General features: G+C 39.6%; 1 protein-coding gene across 1 annotated transcript in view; it reads right to left on the bottom strand.

Moving 5' to 3' along the window:
• The window catches only part of MYO15A (myosin XVA), a 1,299,796-nt gene that overhangs the window by 594,645 nt on the left and 689,929 nt on the right, over positions 1–15,222 (bottom strand). Inside the window, exon 45 of the mRNA XM_044070057.1 lies at positions 4,839–4,954. Within this exon, the coding sequence (XP_043925992.1) occupies positions 4,839–4,954 (116 nt within the window). The remainder of the gene's footprint in view (positions 1–4,838; positions 4,955–15,222) is intronic.

A 15,222-nucleotide genomic window follows, 5' to 3' on the forward strand; every position in this document is an offset into this window, starting at 1 on the left:
ATTGTTCTACAAAGAGTTCTCTCAGTTTTCCCTATAAAAAAAAGTATAACAGTCTTGACATACAGCTATGTAAACTATACTCTTTATTTCACAGTTAAAAGTCCTTGTCCTCACTTGTGTACAAAATTCACCAACTGTTACTACTGGTTCTCTCAAAATGTATTTACAGTAGTTGTAACGTCCACAACTTGTTGTACCCCTATCTGGAACACTTTTTGTACCGTGTGGTGTTCAGAAAGGAATTTTAAGTTTGCATTAGTTCTATAAACATATCTAGGGTTGTTACCCATAACTGATTGCAACTCATTGTTTGTCCTAAGTAAAATCCAGTTCTTGTTCATAATATCCTTAACCTGTTTACTAAACCCCCCATAAGTCAGTACCATACAATTTTTATATGTATCTGTTGTCCCTACTTCCTTATTAGTTTCTAACGTGTTTCCCAGTAAGGGTTTGTACCTCACTCCCCCAGTTGTCCATAACTAATTTGTACATCTCTTCAATAAGTTTTTTTGGGTATCCCCTTTCTGAAAAAAATCCCTTTACCACATCCATCTCTCTAATACAACCTATTTGGGATGAACACATATGTGCCACTCTAATAAAATGACCCTTAACGATACTTTTTTTCATAAAGTAAGGGTGACAACTATTATATTCCAAATAGTCATTTGAAAATGTGGGTTTCCTATAAATTGTGGAGGAAAACCTTTTTTATGTTTTCATCTTTATTTATACTAACGTCAAGATAATTAATGGTGTGAATATTGTGTGTTGAAGCGAACATGAAATAATCACAGATTCCATTAATATAATCACTAAATTCTTCCCCCATATCCTCTTTTTTCCACAATATAAAAATATTGTCCAAAAATCTTAAATAGATGGACCACTCATGACTAAATTTACTACTAAACACATGCTTTTTTCTCCCAACTGTACGTAACCAAGTTGGCAATTAAAGGGGCACAGCTGGAACCCATGGCAACCCCTTGATTCTATTTAAAATATTCCCCTTCAAAACTGAAAAAAAATGTTTTTCAAAACTGTGTCCATCAACACCATAACAAAATTCAACATAGTACTGCTCGAGGAAGATTTTTCTCGCAGGGCTTCACAAAATAATTCCAGTCCTATGCCATGGGGTATAGAAGTAAATAAATTACATATATCAATAGTGGTGAAATAACATCCTTTGCTATAGAATTCCTTATTGAGGTGTGATAGAAAATCCCATGAATCTTTAAGAATATAATTAATAGGTGGCAAAGAATCTCTAACCAACCTATCAACAAAAATGCCCAGTGTATAAGTAATACTATAGCGTGAGGAGATTATGAGCCTGTAAGGGGGGGGGGGGTCAAAGATATCCTTATGTACCTTAGGAATACCAAACACTAGTGGAACCAGTGGGTGTTTGTTAACCAAAAAGTTGAAAATGACTTCATTAATACTCCCCTGAAACAAACTATCCTCTAACAGAAGGTAAATCTTTTTTGGGTATATTTATCTCATTTTTGAGACTACACCGTATTTATCTTCGTCATGCAACATGGCTAAGATGTGACAGCTGTAGTTAGTTCTGTTAACCATAACTATTCCCTCAGCTTTATCTGGTTTCATTACACTTATATTATTGTTGTTCCTAATATTTTCTAGTACTTTAATTTCATCTGGGCATAAATTACAACACTTGTTCTTATTAGTTGATTACAGCTTAAAGATTTCTTGTGCACAAACGTCCTCAAATGTAGCAATGGTGGGGTGTAGTGGGGGATTAAAACAACTTTTTTTCTTAAACCTGTTCGTTGTGGTATGACCCATGCTTACATTACTAACATTTGTTCCTGTGGCTCCCTTACTCTTAAACAAATACTTTAAATTCAGCTTTCTAGTAAAAGTTTTTAATTCTGTAAGGGTCTGAGAGAAGTCTTCCTTTCTAGCAGGTATAAACTTCATCCACTTCTTTAGGAATGAAAAATGTTCTAACTTCACATCTTCGCTGGTATAATTATAAATGTTAAAGCCACCACAACTTAAGTTTTCCTTCAAAACTAATTTGGATGTTTTCAGTGCTGGTTACATTAGGCGTATTCAATGATTGAAATTCCCTTTCCTCCATCTCTGTCCCCTGAGGTATTACCCTGACCCCTCCCTGGTATCCTAAAAAGTTATGGTTGTTATTTATTAGACTTTTTACCCTTGTTGAGTAATCTTTCTGACCTCCTCAGGGGCGGTATTCTTGGTTGTATGCTTCTACTTCTTCATCCTCATATGTGTCACTCATATTCCTTTCTCTATTGTCTATACTCCAGACCCTACCTTTTGGGCCTTGTGTTTCATTATTATTCGGCAAATTATAGGATTTAGGAAAGGGGTAATCCTGCATGTCCCTGTATTCCGTTTCATCTCTTAGTAGTTTGGCCCATTTTCTTTTAATATTATTGTCAGTTTGTTTCTTAACATTGTCAAAAATGCCCACATACCATGAACTGAAATCATTAAATTGTACATCATTAATAACAACATTGTTAAGTTTGTCAACATCAATCAACAGTTTTTCAGTTTTCTCATTATTGATTTTTATAATGAACTCCATGAGTTCAAACCCATGTCTATCAAACATTTCAACCAGTGCTTCGCATTCCTTATGGCCCCTATGCAAGCCATTTGGAAATTTATACATTCTGAGTCCTCTAGGGACTCGCTTGTTTCTAAGAGACTCTTTTAAATAAACATCGTCGCATTGAAGGTTACGTACCTTCAGCAATAACAATTCTAAGTCCTTAAGTCCAGTCTTTAAGTTCCCTTTACTAGCCTGCGAGTTAGGCCCGGAAAAAGAAAAGCTGTCCATGTTTAACCAGTCTCTTAAATTCCATGTATTGTTGCTCTCACTGGTAGAATGGTTCCCTTGACCGCATGGAATCTCAGTCTGTGTAAGCATTATTGAACCGGAATTGAGAAAACCTGGAAGTGTATGCTGACACGTACTTTTAACATTGGACTCCTTGTTGCCATGGGAACCCATTTTACTGTAGGTATTAGTTCTTAAATTATCCACTGTTTCTTGCAACTGCGAGGCTTTTTGTGTTAACAATGTAATCAACTGTTTGAGGTTTCCACTTTTCAGTGCTGAATCCTCCAAGTTAGTTGATGTCTCCACTGAACTCTCCTTTTGCAGTTCATTTGGAAACACTTCCATAGCGAGCAGCTGTCCAAAAACCGTTGGAATGAATTTACAGGCACTGCCGATCAGCCCTGGCTCCACACCACATGAAAAACACTAAACCAAGGAAGAATGGTGTATGGAAGGTCAAAAATAAAACTCAAAAAAACACAAATACCTTCAAGCCCGGCTTGGCAGTGACTGCAATGATGAATGACATCATTCAATAGTACAAAAGTATTTAATAATCCAATTCGAAATTCAAGTGCTTTGAACTTTAAAATGGGCATAATTGAAATATATTCATTGATCCCTGGGGGTTGGGTAGCATTATATCTTAGTTGCTATCTAAGTTCTGCTCTTTCTAGTTTGTTGCCATTTTAAAGTTCAAAGCACTTGAATTATAATGATGTTGTGTGAGTTTATATGTATGTTGACTTTTTTCTGCAATATTTTTTAGTGTTAAACTTTACATAATTCAGAATATTTTTTCTTGTTTGAATTTTTTAACATTTTAATAATAGTTATGTATGCAGTAATCTGGGAAATGATTGGAAGTTCTGAGTATTTAAACACTGTTTTTCGATTGGGTATTTAGTTCTGATGAAGTCCAGGGTTCCTGGACAAAAGCTCTTGACTGGGTTACTGTGGTATTTCGAACTGGATTATTAAATGCTTTTGTATTATTGACTGGTGTCATTCATCATTGGAGTCACTGCCAAGCTGGGCTTGAAGGTGTTTGTGTTTTGTTAAGTTTTATTTTTGGCCTTCCATACACCATTCTTCCTTGGTTTAATCTCCCACACCTGTCAGCTGTCTGCATATATTGACCAAATGTAGTTGATTTAACAGATGTCAGCAAAAGAGCAGTTAGACCAAAAGCAAGGCACCTATATATATATATATATATATATATATATATATATATATATATATATATATATATATATATATATATATATATATATATATATATATATAAATGTATAGATGTAGATAGGTATGTCTGCATATCCTTTTGCATTGTTATAGAGAGTCAGGGACCAAGGGATGTAACAGAACATTCTTTAGACCATTCCTCTTTACAATGGGAAGACTCTTCTATGTACTTTCTGTGGAAGTAGCAGTATACCATCAGAGACAGTCATGAAAAAGGTAAAAATTAAACATATTTAAGCAGTTTAAATCTAAGTGACTCAAATGGGACTTTGCAGTTTAAAGCCATTTTGCAGTACTATCTAAAACATGCATTTATATAGCAACAAAATAAAATAAAAACACTTCCAAAATATATAAACCTTTTCATCAAATCCCAAGCCCAGTAAACCAAAATAAAATATATAACTTACAAAAAAGAATGAAGGGACAATTTTTATAACAAATATTCCTCCACAAATATATGGGCTGCAAACAGCAGAAATCAGTAATGGGTGTTTATAAAGGGGGGCCAAGGTATAATAGCATTAGTCAATAGCAGTTTGTGAAGTGTGCATGTGGTACAAATCCAACAGTTGTTAATTTCAACACCACTGACAATTTGTAACTTGAAAACTGTTTAATTAAACCATAAGAAAATCAGAAATGCTTCTATAATTGCTTATTTAACTGCAAAAATTGGGTAAACATATTTTATCTAAAATGAGTTCTTTGACAAACCAGTGCATGATCTTACAGTGGCAGGAAACAGGCGTGAAAAATAAACTTCCCAGCTGTCCCGAGCAGCAGTTACAATTTCTTTCTTTATGGTTTCATCTTTTACATCAGTAGAACGTTCCACCTTGTTCTCTGCTACAATGGAGCACAAAATAATATAGTTTAAGTAAACATCGGAATCTGCTGCCTGGTTCACCTGTAATCATATTGCACTAAATTCATATAGTCTTGTTTAATTTTGAACATTAAGCATTAAACATTAAAATGTAAACACTTCAGTCTGGAAAGAACTAGCCACACGGGCAGAAATAGCAGATATTGTGTCACTAAACAGTAAGCACATTTTAGCAAGCATTTTCGTAAAATTATAAAATGGACTCACAAAGAATTCTGACCATGCGGATCAAAACTAATTTCTTCAAAGTCTTGTTTATCCTCTGCAAATGCACTTTCCATGTTAATATTTTTATCAACACCCATTCATAAGTGTAATTTCAAACTCGTAAGTTTATAGGTTCATAAGTAGGTACTAGGCTATTGGCCCTAGGGCCTATATAAGCCTAGCCAAAAAGGTACCTTGGCTTTCGCCACCCAAGAAAATTATTTACCTGTGCCCCTGTCGAGCAGAGCCACAGAAGTTATCCCCGGGGTGAACTTCCTATTTCCCATCCAGTCATCAAGATTTTTCTTGAAGAGTGCTAATGAGGAGCTTTGTTTGATATAAATAGGTAGTTTGTTCCAGAGTATGGAAAGTCTCTGGGACAGGAATTTATCCCTCCAGCATGTTCTGTTTATTGTGGTGACAAGGTTTAGGTCCCTAGAGCGTGTAGCTCGGAGGGATTGGGATTTCTTTAAGTGGAGCATGTCCAACAGCTCTACGTTTGACCTAGCTTTGTATGTTAGGCAGAGGTCGCCTCTGAGTAGGTGATATGTGACGAAGTAAAGCTGGAGTTTTTTGAGACGGTCTGCGTAGGGCATCTGTTTGAGGCCAGTAATCCTCTTTGTGAGTTATTTCTGTGGCCTTTCCAGTTGTTGTAGATGTCTTGTGAGGTACATACCAAAAGGGGTGTTGTACTCTATAATGGGCCTAATGAGTGATAAGTAGAGGGGAACAATGATGTCTTTTTTCCTGGATGAGAAACCTTTTGTGATGAGGTGTGCCACGTAGAAGGATTTCCTGACTACTGTGGCGATGTGATTATCAAAAAAGAGACTACTGTCCACCTGTGTCCCAAGGTCTCTTCAGTGTTAAGTAGACTACTGCCTATGTGGTAGTTCATGGGTACAGAGTTTTTACCATTGAACTTGAGGCCATGGCTTTGACACTAGGCATCTGTTTCAGTGAGGCCCTTTTGTAGGATGTCCACATTGTTAGGAGTTTCGATTATGGCTCCTAGTTTGCAGTCATCTGTGAACTTCATTAGTCAAAGACCTTCTGTGTTAGCCTGTACTTCAGAGAAGTAGATACCAAACAGGAGAGGACCCAGGACTGAACCCTGTGGTACTCCACTTGTCACTGGTCTGAAGTTGGATTTGGAGTCTGCTACTTTCACAGTGTGGGTTCTGTCAGTGAGCCAATTGGCAACCCATCTTGTGACATAGGAGTTTATACCTCATTTAGTGAGTTTATCTATAATTCCAGAGTGGGGGATGGTATCAAAAGCCTTGACAAGATCTAGATAGGCTAAGTTAACCACCTTACCCTCATCTATGGCTTTGGTGACTGCTTTAAAGAAGTCCATCAGGTTTAGGAGACATGATCTGCCTTTTACAAACCCGAACTGGGTGGGGGTCCAGAGTTTGGAGATTACCAATGTCTTTGTTTATAAGTTCCATGATGATACATTCCATGGCCTTGCAGACCAGGCTCATCAGGCTTATGGGGTGGTAGTTCCCGGGGTCTGTGGTGGCTCCCCTGTTGTGGAGAGGGATAATCGTCACTGTGCACCATTCAGTGGGCATAAAGCCTGAGGTGAGGCTATGATTGAATATGGTACTTAGGTGGGGGTGCCAGTTCGTTCTTTAGTTTGTGTAGAATGCAGGCTGGGATGTTGTCAGGTCCTATGGATGCTGTGTTCTTGGCTGTGAGAGTGTGGTTTTTACCTGTGTAGCCGTGATTACAGGAACTTTGCATTCTTCCAGTATAGAGATGGGCCCTTTAGGGGGTGAGAGGGGGGGTAAAGTTAGCACTGAACCTATCTGCCAGGATATTGGGAATATCAGTTGGTTCTGTATATTTAGTGCAATTGTGCTGTAACTCAGAGCAGATCTGAATGCTGCCATTGAGATTCTTGACATAGCTTTAGAATGATTTGTGGTTGTCTTTAGAAACAGTAGCGATTTTGTTTTCGTAACTAGCTTTGGAGGATTTTATGAGGGATCTCAGCTTCTTACTCAGGCTGACCAGGGAGTTCCTCCAGTCATGGGATTTTACTCTTTTTTGCAGCAGTTTCTTTCTTCTGTTGTAGAGTTTGTTTATGGCAGGGGACCACCAGATTGGCTTCCTTTTTTTGGAGGATAGCATCTTGGTTCTGTTAGAGATAACTCGATCCATGCACTTGTGTAAGTGCCTTTATAGTGCATTTGTGTAGGATTCAGCAGTCGTACCTCTGTTGTTCATCTGCATGGGTGTCGTGACGTTTGCCACTTCTGTCTTAAGAAGCGTGAAGTTGGCTTTGGAGAAATTGTTTACAGTGGTTTTCCTAATGGGGGTGGAGGTGGGATGTGGATGTCTAGGGTGATTAGCTTGTGGTCAGATCTGACCAATGAGAAATTGACCTCTGATGTGGAACACCAGTTGCCCATGTTGGTAATGACCACGTCTAGGATTTTGCTGCCCCTGGTGGGGCTATGGATAAGTTGATCCAAGGCGTTGGAATTTATGAATTCCAGAAAATGTTGAGCAAAAGAGTTGGTACATGAGTAGTTTTCCCAGTTAATGGTGGGGTAGTTGAAATCACCTATTATTAGGGTGCTAGGTTGTACCCTAATATTTCCTAGTGTATCAAAAAATGAGGAGTGGGAATCCTGGGGCATGGTGGGGGATCTGTAGCAAGCTACAATTTGGATAAGCTCGGATGCATTATGGACTGAAAGTGATAAAATTCTTGTATTCCTCCAACATATGACTGTGCCTTTTTCCTAACACCTTTGAAATGTTTTACATCAGTGCACTGCATTGCATGCTAGTGTTTATTCACTGTGCCAGTCATTACATTCCCATGATCAGACATCTCAGCTGTCTGTGTTTTGGAAGACCGTACCTATTTTCAGTCATGTTTTATTCTTAGTTAAGTAGTAGTCTAGCTGCCCTTGAGGGCCATTTTAAGCCTAATCAATTTCCCTTTCAAAGGTGAGAGTCAAACCCTGTACACTGAGTCAGTGAAGTAAACACCTTAAGCATTATACCAACCTCCAAACTCAATGTACTTGTTTTTTGAGGTATGCCCCTAATTTCATGCTTGATTTACCCCTTTACACAATTTTCGGAATCTCCTCATCATAGGATTTTTGAAGTTGTCTGTTACACAGAAAACCACACTACGTGACCAACATACTTGTGGCACCAAACTTAAAGAAAGAAAAGGGACAAGTGTCTTGCATCTCTTTTTTTCACATGCAAAAATAAATGACCTTGTATAGTTGAAATTTGTTCATTAAGGTCTACAGATTTTTATACTGTCTCTGTGATAATGTGCTTATATTTTTCCAGCATTTTCGTCACTCTCTGCTTTTAAACTTTTTTGAGTAGTATCCCATATTCTTCCTGGAAGTGGGAGGGGTTATGTCCTTTTTGGTATTCAAATTTCATGCTAATGAGATGTCCAGATTTTTGGCTGAATGTACCTACTTTTCAAGGGCCTTTTTACCTATTTTCAATGTTCACATTTTGAGATGTGTGTGTGTGTGTGTGTGTGTGTGTGTGTGTGTGTGTGTGTGTGTGTGTGTGTGAGTGCTTGTGTGTGTGTGTGTGTGTGTGTGTGTGTGTGTGTGTGTGTGTGTGTGTGTGTGTGTGTATGTGTGTGTGTGTGTGTGTGTATATGTATATATATATATATATATATATATATATATATATATATATATATATATATATATATATATATATATAGGTTCATAGATAGGTACAAGGCTATTGGCCTATTGGCCCTAGGGCCTATATAAGCCTAGCCAAATGGTACACTGGCTTTTTCCACCCAAGAAAATTATTTTCCTGTGCCCCTGTCAAGCAGAGCCACAGAAGGGATCCCCGGGGTGAATTTCCTATCTCCCATCCAATCATCAAGATTTTTCCTGTAGTGCTAATAAGGAGCTTTGTTTGATATAGATGGGTAGTTTGTTCCAGAGTATGGGAAGTCTCTGGGACAGGAATCTATCCCTCCAGTATTTTCTGTTTATTGTGGTGACAAGGTTTAGGATCCTAGAGCGTATAGCTCGGAGGGATTGGGATTTCTTTAAGTGGAGCATGTCCAATAGCTCTGGGTTTGACATAGCTTTGTATGTTGGGCAGAGATCGCCTCTGAGTAGGCAATATGCAACAGAGTAAAGCTGGAGTTTTTTGAGACGGTCTGCGTAGAGCATCTGTTTGAGGCCAGTAATCCTCTTTGTGAGGTATTTCTGTGGCCTTTCCAGTTGTTGTAGATATCTTGTGAGGTACATACCAAAAGGAGCATTGTACTCTATAATGGATCTAATGAGTGATGTGTAGAGGGGAACAATGACATCTTTTTTCCTGGATGAGAAGCCTTTTTTGATGAGGTGTGCCATGTAGAAGGATTTCCTGACTACTGTGGCGATGTGATTATCAAAGGAGAGACTACTGTCCACCTGTGTCCCAAGATCTCTTATCACACTTTCAGTGTTAAGTAGACTACTGCCTATGTGGTAGTTCATGACTACAGAGTTTGTACCAAAAGGGATGATAATGCACGTTTTGGCATTGAGCTTGAGGCCATGGCTTTGACAACAGGCATCTGTCTCAATGAGGCCCTTTTGTAGGATGTCCACATCGTTAGGAGTTTTGATTATGGCTCCTAGTTTGCAGTCATCTGTGAACTTTGTTAGCCAAAGACCTTCTTTGTTAGCCTGTACTTCAGAGAAGTAGATACCAAACAGGAGAGGACCTAGGACTGAACCCTGTGGTACTCCACTTGCCACTGCTCTGAAGTTGGATTTAAAGTCTGCTACTTTCACAGTATGGGTTCTGTCAGTGAGCCAGTTGGCAACCCATTTTGTGACATAGGGATTTATACCTCATTTAGTGAGTTTATCTATAATTCCAGAGTGGGGGATGGTGTTGAAAGCCCTGGCGAGATCTAGATAGGCTGTGTAAACCACCTTACCCTCATCTACAGTTTTAGTGACCGCTTCAAAGAAGTCTATCAGGTTTAGGAGACATGATCTGTCTTTTACAAACCTGAACTGGGTTGGGTCCAAAGTCTGGAGATTACCAATGTCATTGTTTATAAGTTCCATGATGATATGTTCCATGGCCTTGCAGACCAGGCCTGTCAGGCTAATAGGGCGGTAGTTCCTGGGGTCCATGGTGGCTCCCCCTTTGTGCAGTTGGAAAACCGTTGCTGTGCGCCATTCAGTGGGCACAAAGCCTGATGTGAGGCTATGACTGAAAATGGTACTTAGGTGGGGTGCCAGTTTGTTCTGTAGTTCATGTAGAATGCAGCCTGGGATGTTGTCAGATCCCATGGATGCTGTGTTCATGGCTTTGGAGAGTGTGTTTTTTACCTGTGCAGTTGTGATTACAGGAACTTTGCATTCTTCCGGTATAGAGATGGGCCCTTTAAGGGATGAGAGAGGGGCAAAGTTTGCACTGAACCTATCTGCCAGGATGTTGGTTCTTTATATTTAGTGCTATTGTGCTGTAACTCAAAGCAGATGTGAGTGTTGCCATTGAGATTCTTGACATAGCTATAGAATGCTTTGTGGTTGTCTTTAGAATCAGTGGTGATTTTGTTTTTGTAACTAGCTTTGGAGGATTTTATGAGGGATCTCAGCTTCTTACTGAGGCTGACCATGGAGTTCCTCCAATCATGGGATTTTACTCTTTTTTGCAACAGTTTTTTTCTTCTGTTGTAGAGTTTGTTTATGGCAGGGGACCAACAGATTGTCTTCCTTTTTTTGGAGGATAGCATCTTGGTTCTGTTAGAGATTGCATGATCCATGCACTCGTGTAAGTGCTTATAAAGTGCAATTGTATAGGATTCAGCAGTTGTACCTCTATTGTCCGTCAGCATGGGTGTCGTGAAGTTTGCCACTTCTGTCTTAAGAAGCGTGAAGTTGGCTTTGGACAAATTTTTTACGTAGTTTACCTAATGGAGGGGGTGGGATGTTGATGTCTAGGGTGATTAGCTTGTGGTCGGATCTGACCAACGAGGAATTGACCTCTGGTGTGGTACACTGGTTGCCCATGTTGGTAATGACCAGGTCTAGGATATTGCTGCCCCTGGTGGGGGTGTGAAAAAGTTGATCCAAGGTGTTGTAATTTATGAATTCCAGAAAACGTTGAGCACAAGAGTTGGTATGAGTAGTTTTCCCAGTTAATGGTGGGGTAGTTGAAATTGCCCATTATTAGGGTGTTTGGTTATACCCTAATATTTTCCATTGTATCAAGAAATGAGGAGTGGGAATCCTGGGGCATGGTGGGGGATCTGTAGCAAGCTACAGTTTAGATTGCAGTCTTGGCCAGAGTTAGTTGCACTTGGATAATCTCAGATGCATTATGCTGAGCAACTAGCCTGGAGGTGTGGATATCCTTAATGAATATGGGCACGCCTCCATCTTTAGTGCTTTGGTCCAGGTTAGGTGGCCGAAAGGTGTGGTATGAATTATAGCCTGGTAATTCAGGGGTGCTCTCTGGAGCCTTGAACCAGGTCTCTGTCACTGCACAGATGTTGATGTTCTCCATTTTAACGAGTGCCTCGAATGAGTGCATTTTGAGGTTTAGACTTCTAGCATTAAGTAGCATTATTCTCAGACCCGCGGTAGTGGTGCTGCGGTAGCGTTGTCACCTCACAGCAAGATATTGTCCCGTTTGATTCTCAGCTAGAGCGTCTTCTGTGTGGAGGCATACGTGAATGGGCGTGCCTTCATTGAAGGTTGTGCGTCAGGGCTGGTAACTCGGCACGTAAAAGTCCACTACCAAACATTAGCAGACCGGAGTTCTGCTGTGGCGACCCCTAACTGGGATAAGCCGAAAGACACAACATTCTTAGATTTTGCTTGCTTGTACCTGTTATGGTGGTGAATTTGTTATTTGAATCTTGCCTAAAAAAGGCACTATAGGGGTGGTAATAGCCTTAGCCAGTATCCGGAAACCCAAGGGCGACAGGTGCAGGCCATCTCTGGAAAAGCATTGTGGTTTGTCGGTCATGTCATCCCAGGCAGACAGATACTAGATCCCCTTAGAATTACACCAGAAGCTTAGCCAATTATTGAAGTCAATCATTTTTTCCTTGTACTGTGGTACCATTCTGGGTGATGGCAGGATGCTACTCAGGGCTAGGGTCAATTTACAGTAAAAATACAGTAAAATGAAATGAACATCCCCCCCACTGTACCAATACCATAAAATGTGGCTTGTCAGAATAGTGATAATGTTACAGAAAAGGCCTCTAAGGTAAGGTATAGGGTTAGTGAAAGGGTCAGGGGCTGTGATAGGGTTAGCATGCATTAGTAAGCTGAAGGGGGGCCCTGCCCTCCTTACTAATCTGTGCTAATCCTAACCTTAACTCTTCACTTTACCTTAAAAAAAACTTTTCCGCAACACAGCCATTACTACTATATGACAAACTCAGACATAGAAAAAAGCACCAACAAATATGCACAATGCTAAATGTATCCCTTACCTAACCCTCATTCTAACCCACCAACATTTACTCAAACACATCACCAGCCCTAACACCAACCCACTTACCTCTGTCTGCATTCTGAATTGTCATAGTGCCCTTCTGAGAGTCAGCATACTGAAAGGCAACCATATATGGATATGGTGCAATGGTGCAGCGATTAACATTGTCACCTCACAGCAAGAGATTCTCTGGTTCGCTTCTCAGCTGGGGCACCTTCTATGAGGATTCTGCATGTCCTCCCTGCATTCGTGTGGGTTTCCTGCAGATGTTCTGGTTTCCTCCCACATTCCAAAGACATGTGTCTGGAGCATTTCTCCCCAGGCCACCACTGAAAATAGGCTTTGGCCTAGTCGGACTTTCCCAGTCAACAAATGTTAAATATATATATATATATATATATATATATATATATATATATATATATATATATGTGTATGTGTGTGTGTGTGTGTGTTTATTTTAATCTTGGATACTATGTGCAGCCACGATATGTATTGGTACCTTCCAAGAATTTTATATGAAGCTACATTTGACACTCCTTTCCTATCAGAGAGGGATGGCAGCGCAGTCTGGTGTGAAATCTGGGCACTGCAAGGAGGCTTCTGTCTGTGAATGGTAGCATCAGAGTGGGAGTAACACCCACCAAATAGCACATACTCTGCATCAGAAATTAGGGAATATGCAGAAGTGCATATGCTTGTGGAGCCTGCACTGTAGGAACTATGCTTGTTTAGGTTGCCATGGGAGTACAGTTAGGGACTATAAAAATTTCCGAAAGCATCACACCAGTGTGATTCCAGGGAAGAGGATATTTGCTATGTTGTTTTCTGGCCAGGATTCATTTAGGGTGCATCCTTAAATATGGGTGGTCCTATTCGTGGTGGGGGGTGAGGCTAGACTATCAAGCAGCTGAGGTGAGGGTACCCTGCTGGTCAGGTGGAAGCTGAATGAAAAGGTTAACAAGGGAGCAAACAATATCTCTGACTGCACAGATGATATTTCATCTGATCAGCTCTTGCCTCTGCCATGAATAACAGGTAAGGGGGAATGAATGGACTCAAGGCCTATGGGAAGGGTCTGACGGTTGGAAAACATAGAAGGCAAATCTTAATTGGATGGACTATTTATTTTTTTAGCTGAAATTTCTTAATATATTTTCTTTTTTGAATTTTAGTTACCGCATCTAACTAAAGTATCTAAGTATCTAACACTTCTCAAGTATTTTTTTCAGTGACACTCAGGAGCAAATTTCTAAGTCCTTTATACGTAAATAGAGAACAAAAATAAAGTGATAGTGAAACAAGTTAAAACTTGTACAAGTACAGAGCATAATTAAATTAAATCTAAATATGCTATTATCTTAAGAAAATTGATAGATAAAGTAATATCAAAAGAAAGCAAGCCTAATCAGACTGAAGACTTGACTTCTGCTAAAATTTGAAGATCAAGTCAGAAGTGCATTTATTGATATATTTTAAAAAGAAGTTTACAACAAAAGAACCAACACAATGAATGCTTTGCCACAGCAGGAAAGTTTTATTTATATGCACTTTAAATAGGATGGGCTCATTACTTGGGGATGGGAGGAGAAAAAAGGTTATCTCCATTCATCCTGACTCTCTGGCCACTTCTGTCCTTCCTCAGTCCTCTGCTGCATTGCACATCAACTTGGAAGGAAGGTTTCCCACTTTCTGCTGAGATTTACCTACCTCTAAATTGTTTTACTTATATGATGTATATGATGATCAGGTGATAATGATTGTGCCAATAATCTTGAGGCAGTACAGGATTATCTTTTAGTACTCCATAACTTTCCCGGCCTAGTAGTTTAACATAGAGCATTGATGCTATGAGCTGCTAATGAGTTTCATCCAGTAGTCCAGAGTTTGATTCCTTTAATTTCTCTTTGCCTACTGTGTATAACTCTGAGCAAATCACTTACCTGCCAGTGTTCCCAGGCCTCCATTGGAAAGGGCTCTAAACCCAGGTGAACAAGCTAGTTAACATAATACATAAAAATAAAAAATAAATAATGGTGAGGAGGAAAGGAATGCAATGCATGTAGTGCCAGGATATGTAACTGCCACCAATGTTTTCTTTACTTATTTTGCCAGACTTTTAGATCACATGGTGCTATCCTCCAGGCTTAACAAGGGGATATTCCTACAACAAAAAGCCTTATAACCTTCCCTGGGGAACAAGAATTAGCCATCGGCCACTCATCCTCCCTCCCTCCCTCTCTTCATGCGCAGGCCTACATCTCTGGTTCTGCTGAACCCATAACCTGAACACTACAGTCAGACAGCTTGCACTGGCAGCAGTGGACAGGCCTACTCACCAGGTTCCTTTACAAAGTGAGAAGATATAACCAATGAGATGTGATCTGCTACATGGATTCATCAGTGACCAAACTGTACCTGCAGGAGCCAGTTTAAGATATCTGGGGAAAGACATCAGCAACACTGGAGTCATTGCACTTTATTTTAGAAATAGATTTTAAAATATTTGAGAAAAAATTGGTCTAAAAAGAAATAGAAG

The sequence above is a fragment of the Protopterus annectens genome, chromosome 1.part0 (genome assembly GCF_019279795.1).
Source record: "Protopterus annectens isolate FY-2018-M chromosome 1.part0, PAN1.0, whole genome shotgun sequence".
Lineage (NCBI taxonomy): Eukaryota > Metazoa > Chordata > Ceratodontiformes > Protopteridae > Protopterus > Protopterus annectens.